Source organism: Acinonyx jubatus, chromosome A3 (genome assembly GCF_027475565.1).
Source record: "Acinonyx jubatus isolate Ajub_Pintada_27869175 chromosome A3, VMU_Ajub_asm_v1.0, whole genome shotgun sequence".
Taxonomy (NCBI): Eukaryota; Metazoa; Chordata; class Mammalia; order Carnivora; family Felidae; genus Acinonyx; species Acinonyx jubatus.
The window spans coordinates 35,532,307-35,555,215 of record NC_069388.1 but is presented as its reverse complement, the minus strand read 5'-3'; the positions used below and the strand labels follow the sequence as shown (position 1 = coordinate 35,555,215).

General features: G+C 37.3%; 1 protein-coding gene and 1 long non-coding RNA gene across 5 annotated transcripts; one reads left to right on the top strand and one right to left on the bottom strand.

Moving 5' to 3' along the window:
- Positions 1-783: 783 nt before the first annotated feature.
- On the bottom strand, positions 784-22,161 carry LOC113602463 (uncharacterized). 4 transcript variants are annotated; one of them, XR_008289211.1, is made up of 5 exons: positions 21,191-21,307; positions 20,669-20,802; positions 8,046-8,185; positions 5,624-5,892; positions 784-951 (listed from the first exon to the last, which is right to left on the bottom strand). It is a non-coding gene; the product is annotated as an uncharacterized LOC113602463 (long non-coding RNA). The 4 variants fall into 4 exon arrangements; XR_008289212.1 differs by lacking the exon at positions 21,191-21,307 and adding an exon at positions 20,909-21,148; XR_008289214.1 differs by lacking the exons at positions 20,669-20,802; positions 21,191-21,307 and adding an exon at positions 21,757-22,161 and having other exon boundaries at positions 785-951.
- MKKS (MKKS centrosomal shuttling protein) lies at positions 7,291-16,820 on the top strand. Its single transcript, XM_027069569.2, has 4 exons — positions 7,291-8,336; positions 10,401-10,576; positions 11,540-11,650; positions 13,492-16,820. Exons 1-4 carry the CDS (start codon positions 7,352-7,354, stop codon positions 13,930-13,932), a joined length of 1,713 nt encoding a protein of 570 aa, XP_026925370.1. The 5' UTR covers positions 7,291-7,351; the 3' UTR covers positions 13,933-16,820.
- Positions 22,162-22,909: the final 748 nt, after the last annotated feature.

Below are 22,909 nucleotides of genomic sequence, written 5' to 3'. Positions count from 1 at the left end.
TACTTGGACGTCCTCAGAAGAGTCACATCCAAGGGAAATAGCAGGCTTGGAATCTTCAGGTAAGTTCGATTTAATCTAGTCAACCAAATGGTATGTTCCAGCAATGGGAAACATAATCTTTAAAAAAGTACAAAAGTACAGAGTTCAGGGCACCTGGGTGGCCCAGTCGGTTACATGTCCAACTTTGGCTCAGGTCATGATCTCGCAGTTCGTGAGTTCGCGCTCTGCATCAGGCTCTGTGCTGACAGCATGGAGCCTGGAGACTGCTTCGAATTCTGTGTCTCCCTCTCTCTCTTGCCCTTACCCCACTCATGGTCGGTCGGTCTGTCTGTCTGTCTCTCCCTCTCTCTCAAAAATAAACATTAAAAAAATTTTTTTTTAAGTACAGAGCTCTGGCAAGAAAAAGCTTAAGTTGGTAAGTTACATACCTGTTGTTTTTATTATGACCCATTGCCAAAATATTAATTCTGTAATTGCTTCTAGGAAAGTTTGTTCCTTGGAGACCTTTGACACTTGCCTGGCAGAGTCATTTGGATGAAAGGAGAAAGGGCATGCAGTCCATTACTTGTCCTGTCCTTTTCACTAATGTCACCAGGATCATAAATGTATCCAAAAGAGTAGTTGTCTAGTTAACATAAGTCCATCCCAGAGCATACAAATCTGTAACTTGCAAAAGTTCTCTCCTTTATTATTGTTCTCTTTCCAAGGCAAATAAAACTAATTGTATTTTTTTATTTTTTATTTTATTATTTTTTAAATTTTTATTTTTAATAAAGCTTTTATTTAATTAATTTATTTATTTAGAGAGAGAGCGAGAGAGCAAGCTGGGGAATGGTGGGGCAGGAGGACGGAGGGGTGGGCGGGGTAGAGAATCCCAAGCAGGCTCCGTACTGACAGCATGAGCCCAGCATATGAGGCTCAATCCCACGAACCATGAGATCATGACCTAAGCTGAAATCAAGAGTTAGATGGTTAACCAATTGAGCTAATAAAACGCCACATACTCCTTCTTTAGTATCTAATATTTTTAGTATCTAATATTTTAGCTTCGAAGTAATGTTACTTTTGAGAGTCGCCGAAATAAGAAGATATAGTTACATAATTCAAGATTATAATCTCTTAACTATAATTCCAAAATCCAATAAGTTCTAAAATCCAAAAAGTTTTGTTATAACTCCTTTGGTAGCAAAACTTAATCTTAGCTGACATGAGTCAGTTTACAGTCTTTATTCCACTCAATATGATTAGTTTTACTGCAGAAATACTGTTGTGTTTGATTATGAGCATTATGATTATATTGCTTATGGGTATTAAACACTATATTATTTTGGTTATAGGTGCTAGATGCTGTATTATTTTTCTAAAATTCAAGAAACCCTGAATTATGAAACTGATCTGGCCCCAGATGGAGACCTGTGGCCCTATAATTATGGACCATTTTCTATCTTAATATACCTTTATGACCATCAGATGAGTAATAACGTGCTTTTAATTTTGGCATAAGCTAGGTCAATTTAGGGTCTGCCTCTTATAGAAGGACAACCTCTGTGATTTTCCACATTCTTAAGAGGTCTGTAATTTTGACTTCTGATAAAACTGTAATGTAATTTCTGATTACATCATTATTTTTTGTTGTTGTTAAGTAGGTTTCACATCCAGTGAGGAGCCCAATGCAGGGCTTGATCTCACGACCCTGAGATCAAGACCTGAGCTAAGATCAAGAATCAGACTCTCAACTGACTGAGCTACCCAGGTGCCCCCCAAAATTACATTATTTTAAATCAAGATTTTATTTATAAATGCTCATAAAGAGAAAGGGAAGAGGGTAGCTTAACGTAATAGACAATTATTTAACACAAAAAAACAGGTAATAAAATATCAGAAGCTTAATGACTTAAAAGAATAACCTTAAGACAAGACATTCTGTGTAAGATTTGTATTTATAAAAGATGTAAGATTTGTTTTTATAAAGGGAGTTTTAGTGGACATGAGCAGCAGGGAGTTAAAGAGTTTATTAGATGCTTGATTTTTATCTGTAAACTCTTCCAGACTGTAATGAGATCATTAGAGAGACAGAATGTGCCTGTGTGCGCACGCGCGTGTGTGTGTATGTGTATTACTTATGACATTTTTTTTTTCCTTTAACTCTTGTCATAAGAGATTGGGGGTCTGCAATAGCCAAATTTTGAAAAAAAAAAGAAAGTATTTTCTCCTTCTGTGAAAAGAAATACAAGGAATATTATTAATTGAGGTATTCTTGGAAAGTAAAGTTGAGAAAAGAAAACATCTCCTCTACAGCATTAAGGTAAATACAGTAAGAGATTTGGATGTCATTGCTGCAGTAGTTAGAAGTTTCAGAGAGACCAACAATGCCAGTCAAGGAAGCAGAAACAGATATTAAAACAGGTTTAGGGTGAGCAATGTTAAAACCAGATTTAGGGGCACCTGGCTAGCTCAGTTGGTAGAGCATGTGACTCTTGAACCTGGGATTGTGGGTTTGAGCCCCATGTTGGTATAGAGATTACTTAAAAATAAAATCTAAAAAAAAAAAAAAAAAACATTTAGAATGAATTAAACATTGATTCTATCAAAATAATGTGCTGTTATTTGTCCCATATTATTTTTTTAATTTCTACTTTTATTATAGCAAATTGCAAACATACCCCAAAATAGAGAATAGTATATTCAACTCTCTAGTATCCATCACCCAGCTTTCATACTTATCAACATTTTGCCAGTTTTATTTTATCTATCTTTCTGTCCTCACCCCCTTTTTGATATTTTAAATATTTTAAAGCAAGTCCCAAGCTTCAGTATGTCTCTTTAACATTAAAGATTAAGACACATACAACCACAAGTGCGTTATCACACTGAAAAAGTTAATGGTTAGTCTTTACTACCATTGGATACTCAGGGCCATGTTCAGATTTCCAATTTGTCTTTTAAAAAATCTCATTTTACAGGTGGTTTGTTGGAATTAGAATTCAGATAAGGTCCACACATTGTATTTGATAGATATGTCTCTTTTCAGCCACTCCATTTCCCTTCCCAATCTGCCTCTTTTGAATGCCCCACATTCTGAATTTGGTTGACTGAGTCCTCATTTTGTCATTTAACAAGTTTCTAACTCTCCCATATCTCCTATAATCTGGTAGTTAGATCAGAAGGCCTGCTTTTACTTTCTTTTTTTCTTTGAAAAAGAATACTTCATGGATGTGCTATGGTAGACATTCTAGTAAAATCACATTGTTTCACATATACTGTCTGATCCACTTTCAGTGTTGCTAAGATTAAAGTGCATTATCAGTCTGATCTCTCCATTATAAGATCTATTATAAAATTTATGACCGGGGAGCCTGGGTGGCGCAGTCGGTTAAGCGTCCGACTTCAGCCAGGTCACGATCTCGCGGTCCGTGAGTTCGAGCCCCGCGTCGGGCTCTGGGCTGACGGCTCGGAGCCTGGAGCCTGTTTCTGATTCTGTGTCTCCCTCTCTCTCGGCCCCTCCCCCGTTCATGCTCTGTCTCTCTCTGTCCCAAAAATAAATAAACATTGAAAAAAAAATTTTTTTTTTAAATTCATGATCATTGCTCTGATCTAGGAATTGGCAAACTTTTTTTCTATAAATGACCATATAGTAAATATTTTAGGCTTTGCAGACCATACAGTCTCTGTTTCAACTATTCAACTATCTATTGTAGCACAAAAGCATTCGTACATGATACACGAGCATGAGCCAAGATTTTATTTACAAAAATAGCGGGCTGGATGTGGCCCATGGGCTGTAATTTGCCAACCACCACAATAGTCTAATACATTATTTCCTTAGGAGTTGCAAAATGATGTTGCTCAAATTCTATCATTGCTTCTCTATTTATGAGCTGGAACAGCTTTACCTCATCAAGTATTCAGTTTTCCCTCAAAATGCATTTATCAGGAAAAGCAAGATAAATGCTTATTTCCATCTATGAGTTTTTATAAAAGTAAATTTGTGCCCTAACAGCAATGAGGGTTTTTGTTTTTGATGACAATATGAATTCATGAGTTTACATATTACTTGAATTATCTCAAGCTATTACTATCAATATTCTTTTTAATACTCAAATTGTCCCATCTTGGATGCCCTTCATGTTGAGTCCTATGTCTGTTTTTCTCCTGTGCCTTTTTTTTTTTAATTTTTTAACATTTATTCATTTATGAGAGACAGGGAGAGATAGAGCATGAGCAGGGAAGGGGCAGAGAGAGGGAGATACAGAATCTGAAACAGGCTCCAGGCTCTGAGCTGTCAGCACAGAGCCTGACGCCGGGCTTGAACTCACAAACTGCGAGATCCTGACCTGAGCCGAAGTTGGATGCTCAACCGACTGAGCCACCCAGGCGCCCCCCCCCTTTTTTTAATGTTTATTTACTTTTGAGAGAGAGAGCGCACGCGAGCATGGGTAGAGGAGGGGCAGAGAGAGAGGGAGTCACAGAATCTGAAGCAGGCTCCAGGCTCTGAGTTGTCAGCGGAGAGCCTGATGCAGGACTCCCAACTCAGCAGCTGTGCGATCATGACCTGAGCCGAAGTTGGATGTTTAACTGACTGAGCCACCCAGGTGCCCCTCTCCTGTGTTCTCTAATATGACCCAAGTATATTACTCTTAGGTTAAAAAAAAAAAAAAAAAAAAAAAAAAAAATCCTCAGTTCATCTTGTATATTTTTTGCCTCAGACCTAGAATCAGCCATTTCTCCCAGGAACCCTGATGGGAGAAAATTTTACCTGTTTATATCTCTTTAAATCACAATTTATAGTGTATGTCTAAATTTGGAATACAGTCATGTAAGTTTTATTATTTTTTTTTAATGTTTTTTTATCCTTGAGAGAGAGTGAGTGTGTGAGCAGGGCAGAATCAGAAGCAGGCTCCAGGCTCTGAGCTGTCAGCACATAACCCGACACAAGGCTCGAACTCACAAACTGTGAGATCATGACAAGCTGAAGTCAGATGCTCAACCAATTGAGCCACCCATGTGCCCCAATTTTATTATCATTTTAATTAAATTATCTGTTACTGCAAAAGCCCATCTGGCAGGCCTATGCATCCAGGAAGTCAGAGCTGTTCATGTGATGGTAGCCTTTGGAAATACGGGTCATAGTGTCAGGAGAAAGAGTTCTAATAGATCTAAACTGACATTTCCACACATATTCTATAAGCCATTTCATTTCTTTTCTTTCAGTTGTACCTTGCTTTGTCTGGATCTAGACTCACAAGTCAGAAAGTTTTGACATCCTAAAAATGATTTGGGAGTCACCAATACTTTCAATGATTTCTTCTTTGATTTTGTAGATTTTATAGAGATACTAGCCAAAAGATGTGGTTACTGGTCTCACTACCCAAGACTGTTAGAGGTGCTGATGTGGCATTCTGCTTTTGAAATGTTACATGTCACTGTTATGTATTGAAATGTTTTTTTAACTGGAGAAACCATTTTATCGATCACAGTTTTCTATTATGATTTGTGTTTTGGTGTGAGTATGTGTCACAAAGTATAAAATAATGTATAGAAGTCACTTCACTAAGGTTTTGTTTAAATGTATGTCACAGATTTTGCTGAATCTAAAATAACCATTGAAATAATATTTAAGTACCTTGGCTGTTCTTGGCATAAGATGAAAGATTTTTTTCCTCGTCTTGTAAAAAAGGATAACTGTAGTTTATTGCAGGGAGAAAACTAGCCATCATTGCCTTCTCTTTAGTTGGGCCCAGTTGCCATGGTTACAGTCCTTTAAATGGGGAGGAGTGGTAACCGAAATAACACTGAATAACATCCCCTCCTCCTCTTCACCTCTTCTTTGCACATCTTCACACCACCTTCTCAGTCTATAGCACACTGTGCCATCGTCTGCTTCAGGTAGTCCTGTAGTGAGGTAGTCCAATTAGTTTTATTTATGCTAAATACTGTCCAAGTGATTGGCATAATTAGCATATTCCTGAAAATAATAATTGGCTGAACTTTCACCTTCAAAGCACCAAACCTCAACAGACAAGGTCCATGACCTGAAATTTTTATTTTTTTCACATGTTATTAAAGTGTCAGGATTTTATGCTGCAAGGCATGCTACTTATTTACAACCTTGTTAAGGAAGCTAGTACAAGTGCAAGTACACTTGTTATAATATTTTATGGTATTCAGACCCTTGGAGATAGAAATTGCAAATCAGATCCTGTCTTTCTCTTTGTCAAACAGCATATTCCCTGATTTTTGTACTTACTGTCATTAACCAAAGTCTTGGAGAGGATTATGGTAGGACATCAAAACTGACCATCATTAATTGAGAGAATGAAACTACAAAAAATTAGCTCTGACTTTAGTCAAACATTGAAAACATGGTTTATTCTTTGGTACAATGTGCTGTGCAGATTTATACAGCTAGAGCTAGACTGTACATTAAAAAGTGGGTCTGCATTTGGGAGACCTAACAGTTATCATATTTCATAATTATTTATAAGCAGGATTTGATGTAAGTGTATCTATGTTTAGACCTAAGGTTTCCAGAGTTATAGAAAAAACATAACATTAAATCTTGATGTAAGAGAATAAAAACATTTGGGTTTTTTTTTTAAGACTCAGAATTTTATAATGAGTTTCGTAATATAGCATTTCTTTTCTAGAAGCATGTCATACTCAAATAACTACTGTAAGCTTTCTAGCTATTATGTTGTTTTGCATTCCAAAATCATTCAAATATCAGTACTTTTTCTTGGAGGGATTCATTGAGGAACAAAGGAGTAAATGCTTAGTCTAAGTGGATTTACATTTTTCATTTTCTGGAGGCTTGTGCCAGTTGATAATTCCTTTTTCTAAAGAGGGAGCAGAGTGTCAATATAGTAAACTGCATTCTATTAAATATTTTGGAATTATTTCTCTAAAATGTTTTACTTTTATTTCTTATAGAAAGAAGTATCTTTGAATCTGAGCTTCATATTGAAAGAAGAGATGAAAAACACCAGCTGGATTAGAAAGAACTGGCTTCTTGTAGCTGGGGTGTCTTTCATAAGTGTCCATCTTGGAACATACTTTATACAGAGGGCTGCAAAACAATCTGTAAAATCTCAATCTAGAGGCAAACAAAATGAGTATTGAAGAATGAAGGAAAAATAAATACCTGGAATTATTACTATGTCATTAAGTCATTCCATGCTGATAAGCTTCATAAACCTGGAGCTAATTTTATAGCCACAGTGCTGCATATTCAAGACTTTCATTCCTTGAAGAATAATTTTTTTTCTAAATGTCAAAACCCATGACAATGCAATAAACAAAAATATGGTTAACAAAATAAAAGCCATCCTCGCCAATTATCACCCAAAGTAAGATGTCTCGTTTAGAAGCTAAAAAGCCATCGTTCTGTAAAAGTGAACCACTGACAAGTGAGAGAGTCAGGGCCACACTTTGTGTCTTGAAAGGCATCCTAACATCAAGCTATGGCCCTTCAGGTAGGCTGAAGCAGCTGCACAATGGCCTCGGGGGCTGTGTGTGCACAACCTCACAGTCGTCAGCCCTGCTCGCTAACCTTTCCGTCACCCATCCCATCTTAAAGATCCTAACAACATCCATGCAGAATCATGTGTCGTGCTTCAGTGACTGTGGCTTATTCACAGCCATTCTTTGCTGCAATCTGATTGAAAATGATCAGAGAATAGGCTTGATGCCCACCACTGTTATCAAAGTAAATAAGCATCTTTTGAGCCTCTGCACCAGCTACCTCCAGTCTGAGTTCTGTGGTTGTCGAATTCTAGTCGACTTCAGTAGTACTCAGACCCTCCTTTGCCTGGTGCGCAGTATAGTAACAAGTAAACCTGCCTGCATGCTCACCAGACAGGAAATAGACCATATCAGTGCTTTGATTCTGAGAGCCTTTTTGCTTACAATTCCAGAAAACACCAAAGACTGCCTCCTTTTAGGAAAGAGTATAATTGTGCCTTTAAAAGGTCAAAGAGTTACAGATTCTACTGTATTACCTGGAATACTTCTTGAAATATCAGAAGTTCAATTGATGAAGATCTTACCTATCAAAAAATCAGACACCTTCAAGGTGGCACTCTTCTGTGCATCTTTATCTGGAGATCTCTCTGACACTGGAGAAGGAACTGTAGTGGTCAGTTCTGGGGTTTCTCTTGAAAATGCAGTCCTGGACCAGTTGCTTAACCTAGGAAGGCAGCTAGTTAGTGATCACATAGATCTAGTCATATGTCAAAAAGTTGTGCACCCATCTTTGAAACAGTTTCTCAGTATGCATCGCATAATTGCCATAGACAGAGTCGGAGCGGCTCTCATGGAACCCCTGAGTAAAGTGACAGGTAAAAAGCACCTTCAGCCTTTGCCTCTTACACTTAATAAATCACACTTTTTTTGAGCAGAGATATTCTTGGTGTGTGTCACTGTGAACATCTTGAAAAATTTTAGAAGCCGCCAACTTTATAGCATATGTTAACATTTCTGGCAGCAAAGGTTTCTCATAAAGGATATCCTATAACATTCACTTACTGAAAGTTGAGTGATTATGACTATTTCTATGTATTTTCCTGCCCCCCAAAGGACAACAGAATCTGTTATGACGTAAAACTATTAACCCCCCCAGGTATCTTACAGTATTGAGAAGTTTAACCACCTCATTATCATTAGGTCTTTCATACTTAACACAAAACTGAATTTTACAAACCTCTTAAATCACATTACATTCTGAAGGTAGTTTTGCAGCTAAAAGATCCCCTTTCTTCACTTCTGTACTTCTTCACTACTGTACTTCTGCCTAAATAGTTCTTAATTAGGAGTGGGTGGGTGGGTATGTACACGCACTAGCTTTAAATATCTGATATTTCCAGCTGAGCTTCTTAAGAATCAGGATCGTCTTTTATTTTTAGCACTGACAACAGGCCTGGTCCCCAGTAGGTGTTCTAAGACATTTGTTGAATTAACTAATATATTTGGTAAGATACAGAATTGTAACAGGCAAGAAATTCACTGTATTTTGTAAATTAAAATCAGACATAAGATTGATACTTATCACAGCCAAAGAAACATGACAACGTGAAGAGTTCGTGATTTGAGCCACTTTCAGTATCCCTTTAATTGCATCGACAACATACCAAAATTGATCATTTTGATCAATTGCAACGTTTATCAGATTTTAAGCCATTGTTAAAGTTCACGATATTTAGTGTTATTATAACTCATCAAAATGTAGTAGTGTGTATGCCAGTATTGAACACCTAATATCTCTGGATTATTGCCCTACCTCTATAAGGCTGTCCCATGATTGTCAAAGTCGAAATTATGAAGAAATAATGGAAATAGTTCTATGGAACTCACTGATGTTCTGGGTCAGACCCATAGCTTTAAATATTTATTGATTTTTCATGACTTTTCCAGCTGTGAATATCAGGTATTACAGGTTATTTAGTCAGTTTTTAAAATATGAAACATTTTACTATAGAAACAATAGTTTATGTGGGCACAGGGTTTCTATACCAGCCCACAGTTCTTATTTATCCCACATGTAACTAGAACATGGTATTAATAGCCAGAGCTTTAGTCCTGGATCTTGGGAGCAGAGACCTTGTGAGATAAAAAGGGGAAAAACTATACCAAGCCCATGGCTCAGGTAAACTATATTTTCCACCTTCCTGAGTGTATCTAGGTTAACATTACCTATTACCTCCTTTCTCCCCCTTCAGACAAAATTCCTCTTTATCGATGATCTGGGGTTATTGTGCATAGGCCATTGGTGTGTTTGAAGCTTGTCATGGAGTACAGAACATTTAATATCTGATTTGTTTTGTGAAGTAGGCATTACTGTTCCCATCTTACTGTCATATGGGGAGGCCCACCCAGACATCAGAGACTCAGACATCAGAGACTTGCTTCGTGTCCAGTGGCACATAAGCAGTAGAGCCAGATCCTCTCAGATTCTTTGTTGTGTCCAAGTGAAATACATATCTCGTAGGCATTTTTTGGTAATCCCTAAATTTTAGATTACTCAAGTATTCCTTATTCTTTGAGGCTTTAGAAGAAAAGAATATTCAAATAAGTGTAATTGTTCAGGGATTACTTTCTGGGTTCTTGCAAATTTGTTAAGCTCCCAGAAAACGGATGCACATTTTTGTGTGCTTTTCTAGAGTACAAGATAGCTCCTAACAGGTGTTCAAAGAAGTCTGTAAAGTGAAAGAACCTCTGCTTTAGTGTATATCATTTTAATAGCAGACTACTACCTATTTTGTAGGTTTTAGAAAATGCATCTTGTTATTTAGTCTACATTTCATGTTTCGAAGTGTATGCTTAGGGGCTTTTAGGAATCCATTGTACATGATTGTACGTTCCATCTTTACTCATACCTTTTGTGTTTTCTAAACTTTAAAAAATAGGAACACAGCCTATTGGTTCCCTAGGCTCAATCTCTCCTAGTAGTTATGGAAGTGTAAAAGATTTGTGCACTGAAAAATTTGGCTTCAAACATTTTCTTCATCTTATTCCTAATGAGGCAACTATCTGCAGCTTGCTGCTCTGCAACAGAAATGACACTGCCTGGGATGAGCTGAAGGTAGGTAACAAACTTTGAATTCCATTGTCTAGGGGCTGAAACCGGGATTAAATAGTCAGACACAATAGTTATCTTCACATAGCTGAGCTATGCATTTTTTTTTTCATAACTTTCCTAGGTGATTTAGGAAGCAACAACAAAAATGAGAGAATTAAAGTCACAAGTAAGCTGATTTAATTGCCTGTGATATTACAGTAGACTTAGCAAGTGCTACCAGTTATTATTTCTAGTATTTACAAGCAATCTAAAGGTCCTTGACATGTGAACTTTTCTTAGTAATTAACTTGAATTGTGTATACCTTGATGCTAGTGTGTATGAACAATTCACTTAGAAAATGAGTTCCCCAGCCATACCCATCCACCTCTTAAGAGTTTGTTGTTTTCTACCAGCAATAACACATGCAACTTTTATATGAGTATTGGTCACAAACTTGATTCATATATACTCAAGGATATGTCCTTGGTAAATGTGAAAGGGCTCTCTTTATTATTATTATTATTATTATTATTATTATTATTATTACTACTACTACTACTACTACTACTGGGTTGTAGCTATATTATTTCCATAGCAGCCTGAAATAAATTCTATAGCATGTATATAACTCATTTATTTAGACTGAAATAATCTTTTTGGTAGAAATACTAGCAAACCTTACTGACCCAGTTATTTTGAGGACATCCATTTGTCAATCTCAGTTTGAGGAGCTAAGTGCATATGAAAGATGATATTAATCCTGCCCATGGAAATAAACATCTGGCTAAAGTATTTTTCTTTAATCTCTAATCTTTATTGTTTCAAACTGTATTCATCACATTACAACCTTGGCAACACAAGTTTTGTTCTTTTGCAATTAAAATCCAGCTCTTTGAGTCTACTATCTAAGTTCCCTTGAAAAATGGTTATAGTTCTTTGTGTATCTCATGTCGATGTCTGATTCTGATGATTCATCTCTTTTTTAGCTCACATGTCAAACAGCACTGCATGTTTTGCAGTTAACAATCAAGGAACCGAGTGTTTTGTTGGGAGGTGGCTGTACTGAAACTCATTTGGCAGCATATATCAGACACAAGGTAGGTTAGATAGTCCTGTTCAGATTATCTGAATTCCCAGCAACATTTGTTTTTATGAGACAATAAACCAAATCATAATACCCTGGAGCTTTTAATGCTTAATTTCTCAGTAGTTCAAATCAAATATTGTATTTGAAAACATGAGGAAAATAACATTTGCAAATATAAGGTAATATCTTTATTACACTATTATTAATCCAGCCCTTTACCAAATGATCACATTCTTTGAGTATTGTCTAAATATGGCATGTTGAAATGAGCGTTCTGTTAAATGGGAGTTGTACTCGAGATTTCAACTGCTGTGGTCCAATAATAATTGATATTCATAATGAAAGTGTTAAGATTCCACAGAATACTTCATACCTTCTGGACTGTCAAGAAGACTTAATTTCATTTAATAAAGCATTCCAAGTATTAGATTCTATTATGATTTTTTAAATATTTTTTTAAAGTTTATTCATTTATTATTTCTGAGACAGAGAGAGAGGGTGCACAAGCACTGGAGGGGCAGAGCAAGAGGGAGACACAGAATCCGAGGCAGGATCCAGACTCTGAGCTGTCAGCACAGAACCTGACACAGGGCTCAAACCCATGAACCACAAGATCATGACCTGAGCCAAAGTCAGAAGCTTAACCAACTGAGCCACCCAGACATCCCAGATTCTATTATGATTTTTAAATTGGTATCTGTTTATAATATAAATTCTATCAAGTGGAATATTTTTTATTCATTTAGGAAACTATGTCCTGATAATACATAAATTTAGTCCATTATGGTTCTGATTATTTCATAAATGCTGGCTTTTTGAAAACAGATACAAAAAGGTATGTTTCCCACATATTTGCAGTTGATTCTTTGGTTGGTCAGGAGTGTTATGAACAGACTGCAGAGCTTCTGGTGGCTGACTAGGTTAGAGAGACAGTGCACATTTTTTACACATGTGCCCCACCCTACTTCCCAAAATGATTTAAAATCTAAAAGTTATCAGAATATACATCACAAAAAACAAAATCAGTGCCCATCTATTGATGCAATATAGTCTGCAAATGGGATTGAGTAAACTAGAAAAGGTTTTTTGGAGGAGGAAGGTTTTCTAAGTAGAATTTTGAAGAAACAATACAGTACTGAAAATCTGAGGAAAGAACATGCAGTAGAGGCCATCTTATGTGGTTCACACATCCTGAGCCGAAAAAGAAAGTGGTCACTGCTTTGAAGTGGGTTGAATATGGGTTTTTAGCTATCATTCAATTATTAGTTTGCTAATATATTACTTTTTCTATCATTAAATCTCTAGGATAAACTTTTTTAGAATGGTGGAACAAACAAAAAACATTTACTTCTCATTAAAGAGATTATTTATTTTAAAACCTTGATGTGAAAATTGCACATGTCCCTAAATGGCTTTTGTCTTAATAATCATGTGTGTTCTCATTTTAAACAAATCTCAAACAGTTGGCTAAATAAGTACTTCATTTGGACATTAGCCTTAAGGAACCTCCTCCTGTGTGTATGAAAACCTGTAATATATGCATTATGCCATGTCCTTCATGTATTGAGGAGACACTACCGAGCAGTCATTCATAGTAAGCCAATGATGGGGTTTATTCTGATTCATTCTTTCTGATAACATGACTAGCATATATTTATACTATAATCAACCAGATTAAGGGAATATAGCCTGGACAGCTGACCCATAGTTGCCCATTAGCATTGTGCTAAACTCCTAAGGAAATTGAACACAAGTAGTAACTTTATGATAAAGGTTTGATCAAGTATTTTATCTTTCAGAAAAATTTTTATAACATTGCTCTGTGTTTTCAATGGTTTTATTACTATTTAGATTTGTAATGAGCCCGAAAGCATTCTCCAAGATGATGGGTGTACTCAAACAGAACTTCAGCTCCTCACTGAAGCATTCTGCAGTGCACTAGAATCTGTTGCTGGCTCTCTAGAACATGATGGAGGTGAAATTCTTACTGACATGAAGTACGGACACTTTTGGTCTGCTCAGCCAGAGTCTCCCTCTGTTGTTGACTGGCCAGATTTGCTTTCAAGATGTGGCTGTGGACTATACACTAGCCAGGAAGAACTCCACTGGTCTTTTTTAAAGAGTACTCGTCATCCCTTTGTACCACAAACCTGCCTCCCACATGAAGCTGTGGGCTCAGCCAACAACCTGACCTTGGACTGTTTTACTGCTAAACTTAGTGGCCTGCAGGTGGCTGTGGAGACAGCCAACTTGATTTTGGATCTTTCATATATCATTGAAGATAAAAACTGATAGAACAGCATGTTTATATTACAAAAACAAACAAAAAAACCTAGTCAGGTAGTCAGTTAAGAAAAATAATGTGCATATTTTTTTCTCTCCCAAAGCCCTCTTCTGCATATTTGGATAGGTTATTCATAAAGTTATAGATATATAAGGAAAATATATGATTCTTAAATGGAAATACCATAGAACATTAAAAACATGAAGCATTATTAAAGATATTATAGTTATCTTAGGGATTCCACAGATGCCACTGTATGTTCTAAATTTGTGTTGTTATTGTGACATCATTCTAAGAACATACAGAAATAAAAAAAACTTCCTAATCTATGCTCTAGTTTGGCTATACTAAACTGATGTTTCACCAAGGAATATAATTTGAATTTTATGCAAATGCAATCAATGTATTGATAAACTGAAGATGAAATACAGAATGCAGCTTGAGGAGTAAGTATGGAGCTGTAACAGATGTTATATTAAACCTTAAACATTTTGAAAATTTTGGGAAAATTAAACAATGTAAGAGTCAGATTTGTAGCCATGTTAGAAGGAAAAAGAGTTTTTAAGCAATTTCCTCCTATATTCTTGCAATGCAAAATAATTTTTACCCTGAGCCAAAGAAAAAATTGTAGTACACAGTAATGCAACATAAAACTATGAAAACTTGAGTGTACCTTATGCTTCATAAAACAGTCTCTTAAATTTTACTTTTTATTATTAGAGTCAAATGGAAGGACAGTGTGGTAGGCAGCCTCTAAGACGGTCCTAGTGACCTCTCCCAATCCTGGGTTTCAGGACCTTGAACAGTCCCCTCCCCTTGAGTGTGGGGTGGATGTAGGGACTCCTCTGAGTTTCTCCCCCTTGTGAACAGGAATGTCTTATTGGAGTTCTCCCATGCTCAATCCATCATTGTATGTTGGGAGTGGAGGGCAGATGACTTGTCCCATTAGCTTCATGGGTCTACAGATTGAGAGGAGCTGTGTTGCAGAATCTGGACTTAACAAATTACACCTGAGGAGCTTCACCCAACCTGACCTGATTTCAGTGATAAGATTCTGGACTTCAAGCTGATGGTGTAATACGATGAGACTTTGGGCAATCTGGGGAGTGTGTGAATGTATCTTGCATTTGATACATTAGAGGCAACCTCTAAGATGGCTTCAGTGATGTCACTTCCTGGTAGTCCACCCTTTGGGTGTGCATGGGACCTAAAAACTAGTTTTTAATGAGTATACAGCAGAAGTGATGGGATGTCACGTTGTAGAAAGATGGGCTTCTCTCTTGATCTCTCACTCTCACCCTGATTAGAGGCTACCTGCTGGGTTGGGAATGCCTGTAGAGAGACCCACATAGCAAGAAACAGGGCCTTCGAGCCAACAGCACATAAGGAACTGAATCCTACCAACAACCACAAGAATTCTTTTAGAAGTATATCCCCCCTAGTGGAGCCTTAGCAGTAACCCCTGCCACTGCAACTACTAGAGAGACCCTAAAGCAGAGAACCTAGCTAAATTACTCCCAGATTGTTCCTGACCCACAAAATCTGTGAGATAATAAATCTTAAGTCAAGTCTTGGGTATAATTTGTTATTCAGCAATAGACATCTAATAAAGGCAGGAGCAAAGGCTTATTTATAATTACATACTGAAAACTTGGTCACACAATGGCAAAAAGCTTTCTTGATGCCATGCCTCTGCGTTTTCACCATCACTACAAACATAAAGGCACTGTTCTTTATCATACATGCTTACAATGGGGTTTTACATTCACTTAAGAAAGTGTGTCACGTGGGAATAGGAGACTTGCCCTGGGTCTCCCTGGCGTTCTACTGCATTTCCAAGTTACTCAAAAAAGGGATGCCACGCTGAATCTCTCCAGTTGATCTTAGAGGTTAAGAGCCTCCACTTCCCATGATAGCCATTAACTCTGCCATTTTTATTTAGCTTTGCCATAAAATTCAGTTACATACCTTGGTGAAACATCCATGCTCTCATTTTGAATATGTCATAAATTTGTTTAAATAGTCTCATGAAGTCATGTTTCCTGAAGTTGTGTACAAGCCTTACTAGAAAATACTGTAAATAATTTTTTTTTAAAAAGCAATTCCTTAACAGATGAAGGAAATCATCAAACTCAGATGGTAAAATATGAGATGAAAATTCATGATGCAAATAGTTGCAGAGGAGCTCATTTTGACAGAAATAAATGACAGAAACAGCAACTAAGTTAAGCCTCAGACCATGTTTTGTGACTGTAAGATTGAGGTCTGAATATCTCATTACAAGGTTCCTCGAAGACAGAACCGGAAACCCTGACCACTACAAAAAAAGGAAAGGGAGAATAATGCTCAAGAGAGTGAAGTCAGGGACGGCTGCTCACGACTTCTGTGGGACTTACAGGACGTGTAGCATTCAGGTTTACTGAGCCGTAGGTGTCCAACAGGATTAGCATCCTATTTATCAAAAGAGGTTAGGATTTTGGCTGCAAGGAAAATATTGGAAAATGAAAGCAAATTAAAGGAATCTTCTAAGTCAAAATACTTGTTTGGTTTTATAAATACCCCAGTCCTTAATTCTTCCATTTGTACTATATTACATAATCTCTACTAAAACATAAAGGTATTTTAAATCATTAGAGTGAAGTGTTTTCCCCAGAATGTTTAAATTGTATATTGTCTTTTAGTTGCATATAAATCTTTTATTATCATAGTATCCTTGAGCTCATTTAGTTTGTATAATCAAAGCTAGTTAGGCATTTCACCTGACAGTAGAAAAAATTTAAGTACCTTTGTAAGATCCATCATATCCTATATTCTTACACTGTGAATAATTCTTTGGATAACTTTAAAATAAAACAATATGGGGGCACCTGGGTGCCTCGATCAGTTAAGCTTCTGACTCTGGACTTTGGCTTAGGTCATTATCTCATGGTTTAAGCCCCAAATCAAGTCCCATGCTGACAGTGCAGAGCTTGCTTGGGATTCTGTCTCTCCCTCTCTGCCTCTCCCCCACTTGTTCTCTAATAAAAATAAACTTAAAAAAAATACCTCCAAAAAATAAAATAAAATATTGTTTACAGTTACATAAACTATACAGGTTATTAAGAGAATCATGTACAAAAATCACTTGCATAATTAACACAGGCCCTGTCAAACATCCAATCAGTTATTCATTCCTTCCTGATAATCTTGGGGGAATAGTCAAGGAGACTAAACACTTCTTATAGGGCTCTGTTTCAGCTGTCTAAATAAACCTATCTCTTGATCTGAAGGAAAAGGCAAGCTTAAACATGTGATATCTTTGTAATTTTTTTTATCATGTAGTTAAGTGTTTCCGCTTAATAACTATGGTATCCCATAATCCTTGGAAATTTTTGCCACTTACAAAATTTGATTTTAAATGTATCTAGACCCAATGTCAGCTTGTGTCTTTAGATTACAAGTAAATTTATATACTTATTTATTAAATATACAGTAATACTCATAAAAGCAAATGCAGTCCCTGAAAACTACTCCTACATATAGATAAAGCCTTTTATTGGAGAGATAATTAGTAAGAAAAGCACTAAAAGCAGTGCCATACCATTACCTGTAATAAATTGTGACTTTAGAGGGAAATCAATCAACTTGATAATTTCCTATTAAGAAATCACACTGAGAAAATATTTATAACGAAAATCCTAGTTTAGCCTTGTAGCTTTTGCTTGAAGTATTAAAATTTCATTTTGAGAAGTGTTAAGTGACTTCTTTTTGTTTGCCAGACACAACAGTCAATGGTATTAGAAGTATTAAAAAAAAAAAAAAAAAAAAGATTTATTCACAGTCCCTGACCTCAAGGAGCTGATCACCTAGCCAGTGACACTTTTTTTTAATATTATTTTTATTTCTTAAAAAGCAATTGTATAAAATTATTACATAATTATTCAAATCATTCATAAACATTATGTGGTAATAGAAAATTTTTAAAATGTGAATCACACACAAACAAGGAAAATAAAGTCAAATGTAGTCCCACTACCCAGAAATAACCACTGTTAACATTTTATATGCATCTTTTCAGTTTGTTTTCTGTATATGCTTTGCCAAAATGTATTAACATAGGATGTTACTTTAGAATCTGTTCCTTTTACCTAAGATGCACGTCATAAACATGTACCATCACTACATATTCTACTACTACATCATTATTAATTCCTAAAGAAATTTCAGTTGTAGAGATTCTACCATAATTTAGCCAATGAGCTTTTATTAGTATACTTTTAGGCTGGTTTTAATTTTTGTACCAGTATAAGCAAAAACTCAGTGAACATCTTGTATATATCCTTTTCCCATATCCAGATTACTTCCTCAGGATAAGTAAATAGAATTATGATTTCTGGGCCTCAGTATTTATTTGAAATGGAAAGACTATATTAATGTACATTGTCTTAATTAAGTCTTCCAGAAATGTGGCATCAAAATACTCTGACCATAGTGTGTACAAGTACTCGTTTTCCTTAACTTTGGCCAGCACTAGTTTTTTGCCAACTTAATAGCTGAAAATGGACCCCTCTTAATAATTTGCATTTTTAAAATTATTAACGACATAGACATTTTTTATACATTGTTGGCCAATGTTGTCCTTCTTTAGTATCTTTTCTTAATAGGTCTTCCATGTTTCCTATCAGTAAGTTAATTTTCCTCATCTATATTTATATTTATCTTCTGCACATTATTAAAGATATGTACATATCAGAGAGGTAAGTTTTTAAAGCAAATGCATAACCTTTCTTCGTGGTCTCAAATTTCCAACCAGCTGCACATGCCCAAGTAAATGTGGCACAGTTTCTATTGATTTGTACTAACTCACACAAGCAGCAGCAAAACACCTATGTAGCATGAAGAATATAAAATAGTGGGCAAACTATTGCCCCTGCCTGTGAATACCATCTAACCCTGTGATAAAGCATCTGTGACATGGATGCTGTAGGACTTGGGTAGGGCTGCCATTAACAAATTACCACAAACTTGGTGGGCTTACAACAACAGAGATTTATTCTCTCACTGTTCTGGAGGCTAGAAGTCTGAAATCAAGATGTCGTCAGGGCTACACTGCCTACAGGGGCTCCAGGGGACAATCATTCCTGCCTCTTCTAGTTTCTGGCGGCTGTTGGCAATTCTTGGCATTCCTTGGTTTATACACCCAACCTGGCAATCTCTGCCTCCATCTTCACAGGCCTTCTCTTCTCTCAGGGTCACAAATCTCCTTTTCCTTCTTTTATTAAGAAACTAGTTATTGCAGGGGCACCTGGTGGCTTAGTCGATTAAGCGTCCGACTTCAGCTCAGGTCATGATCTCACGGTTCGTGGGTTCAAGCCCCGCTTGGGGCTCTGTGCTGAGCTCAGAACCCGGAGCCTGCTTCGGATTCTGTGGCTCCCTCTACCCCTTCCCTGCTTGCACTCTCAAAAATAAACTTTCTCTGTCAAAAATAAACAAACATTAAAAAAAAAATTTTAGGCTCACCCGAAATCCAGAACGATGGCATCCTAAGATCCCTAATTACATCTGCAAAGACCCTATTTTCAAATAACACCACATTCGCAGGTGTGGGGCCTAGGGGGCAACACCATTCAACTCACTACAGACGGTAAAAAATGCCCAAGATGTAAATCTTCCTTCCCCAGGTTACAGTTGTGCAGGGAGTAAAGTATGCCCAACTTGGACAGAAGCACCAATGCCAGGTTTTACCACCAAACATTTCAAGTCATTTCTCCATTTGTTGTTTTTAATTATAACCAAAGTGCAATCTCTTTTGCCCCCTTTTTGCCTTAAATTGCCCTACACCTGACATTGTCTTCTACTTGGCATCTCTATCTGCATCACCTTCACACTTACTCTCCTTCCCCAGGTATCACATATAAACTACTCATTGGATACTGTTCTATACTTTCTCTATGCTCATGTAATTTACATACAAACACATAGACAAAAAATGTTTACATTACTAAGAGAGATCGTTGTATATAACTTTGCTTTTTTCAGAAATGTCTCCAAGTCAACTGAAACTGATCTCATTCATTATTTTCACGGTCACATAATATGCCTTTACAAGTTGTGATGTTGCTGTCCCCTTTGCTAGCCTGGTGCACCCATCCCTAAATGCTGTGAGTATCCTGGCCGCTGATGGCTTACATCTAACCCCTTCTCCAGGGAACTTCTCTAAACCCAAACAAGCCTTCCCAGGGAGATTATGCCTGGGAGATCACTATCTGACCCTGTCCTGTGTGTGTGTGTGTGTGTGTGTGTGTGTGTGTGTGTGTGTGTGGAGGGGGGGACGCTCAGCCAACAACTTTGTACACATATTCTTACCTAATTATGTTTTCCTTTATAAGAGTGAGGTCCTCAAGTGATTCTAATGAGTAAGGAGTTAGGTCACAAAAAAATGTACCATTTAATAAATACTGCCTAATTGTTTTCCAGAAAACTATAACAACTCACATTTCCACCATCAATGCAGGAGAGTATGATGTCCCGTAACCTCTTCTCCCGCTTAGTGTCTCTGTCTATAACATGTTTACTGTTTTTCTCAATTTTAAAGTTCCTGATTATGAGTGAATTTGAGCATTTTAAAAATACATTACAACTTCTGTTTCTCATCCTACATGTGAGGAGCTTCAAAGTCACCACTACATCCTAATTAACGAGTAGAAAGCTGAACAAACTGCAAAATCAACAACCATTTTTTGGTGTAAATCTGTAAAACTGTACCTGTAAAAGGTAATCCTGATCACCAAATCCCAATGTGTGTGTGTCTAGTTGTGGGGAGGTTCCCACACCAACAGGCAATTCTCCAGACACCAGCTGCATGTCCTACAATTCAACTCAATCCTGACATGATCTACCTGGATAGCGTCAGATTCCAAAGGAGAAGGGTTCAGTTCTACATTACTGCCCCTCCCCCCCCCACCCACTCCACTTCAGATGCCATTTGCAAAACCAGGATATTACCTGTGCTTCAACCTACCAGCTACAGATCAGAGATTCCAATGATCCCTTCTTGGGTTCTTAATTTGCTACAGGGGATCTCCGAACTCAAAGAACTTACTAGGTCACGAGCTTATTATAAAAGTATAGAACTCAAGAACAGCTAGATGAAGGAGATGCATAGGGCAAGGTATAGGGAAAGAGCACAGAGTTTCCATGCCCTCTCGGACTGTACCACTATCCCCAAAGCCCTGTGCTCACTAACCCAGAAGTTCTCTAAACGCCATCCTATGGAGGCTTACTTACAGAGGCATGATTGATTAAGTCATTCACTAGAAGTGAATGATTCAACCTCCAGCTCCTTTGTGCAGTCTGGATGTCAGAGGGTGGTACTGAAAGTTCCACTCCTATATTCTTGGTTGGTTCCTTGGCAACCAGCTCCCATTCTTAGGTTCAGTCTAAGAATGTCATTAACATAACAATAGACACCTTAGCTCTCACCACTTAGAAAATTCCAAGGGTTTTAGGAGCTCTGTGCCAGACCTGGGACAAAAACCAAATATATTTGTTATAAATCACCACTATCACAGTCCATTAGAAAAGTGAGGGCACAGGGCAAACAACTATCCCCAAAAGTGGAGACAAACAGATACAGAGAATCACAATTTATCAGAGCAGAAACTCACAATCAGTAACCATTGTGGAAACAACTACCAGCCTGGGAGAGCTGAAACTGTAATTAACGAATTGAGGTCAGCTCCTTACGCACATGTCAAAAAGTAAGACCTCCGGGGGACCAAGTCATAGGAGAGTCCTCATACTTTTGTGAGTTTTAAGCCCCACCCCATTCCAGAGCTCTAATAGGCACTTACATTGAATACTGAAGAAAAATCCCCTTGTGTTTCCAATAAGGGGAGACGAAAAGGAACCATGTGGAAATACACTAGAGAATTTTTTTTTCCCCCTCAGGAGAAATTATTTTACCAACACCTTGCTAACTAACCTTAAAGATAAAACTCCTAGGGGCACCTGGCTGGCTCAGTCGGTAGACCATGAGACTCTTCATCTCAGGGTCAAGAGTTCAAGCTCCATGTTGGCTGTAAAGATTACTTAAATAAATAAAACTTAAAAAAATAAAAATTAAAAAAAAAAAAGCCTGCCAGTTATTTTACCAGCAAATAAGTTTAGTTGGGAGTCGTGGAGAATTGCATTCTGGGACACAGAAGCTACAGTAAAAAACAAGGCAAAACTACAGGCAACTCTGTAGAAAAAAGGAGAGGAATGGTCTTTTATAAATTAAGGGGGCGTGGGGAGTTACAAGGCTGTTATAAACAAAAAGTCCATTGGAGTAAACTGGGAGTTCAAAGTATAGTGGCTTTTCATTGGCTGTGCTGTTGCCAGGGCAGAAGAAGAACCTTTTTTTTCCGCTAAAATAGTATTGAATTGAAAGGTACATCTCTTCCTGTTGGATCTGCAATTGACAAATTGTGGCAGGATGCGAAAGCTCCCCCTGCTGGCCGCCTGACTCCATTCTAAACAAGGTTTCCTTTTATTAATTTTCAGTCTATTTTATTAACCTGCTAGAATTTTATGAGAGCCAAACCTACCTGAGGGAAGGGAATACCAACTCTAGCCCCCTCTACCTTTCCAAGTGGAGGAAGGTAAATACACACCTCCAGCCCCCTCCAGCAGTGGTGTCTCACCTAAGCGGTAAAAAAAAACTTGGAGGCATCCAAGATATCCTTCAGTAGAAGAGGTGATAAATAAACTGTAGTATATCCAGACAGTGGAATATTATTCAGTGGTAAAAAGAAATGAGCTTTCAAACCATGAAAAGACACGGAAGAAACTTAAATGAACACGACTAAGTGAAAAAAGCCAATCTGTAAAGGCTGTATACTATATGATTCCAATTGTATGACATTGTTGAAAAGGCAAACCTATGGCGACATGAGATTAGTGGTTGCTAGAGATTATGGGGAGGGATACATAGATGTTATGCCCAGAGTTTGTGATCCCCAAAGA

Bases quoted from the DNA above. Each gene is read 5' to 3' on its own strand.
- MKKS (XM_027069569.2), top strand. From the start codon at position 7,352: ATGTCTCGTTTAGAAGCTAAAAAGCCATCGTTCTGTAAAAGTGAACCA. The intron at 8,337-10,400 runs GTAAAAAGCACC...TTTAAAAAATAG, and splicing joins ACCCCTGAGTAAAGTGACAG to GAACACAGCCTATTGGTTCC. The intron at 11,651-13,491 runs GTAGGTTAGATA...ATTACTATTTAG, and splicing joins CAGCATATATCAGACACAAG to ATTTGTAATGAGCCCGAAAG.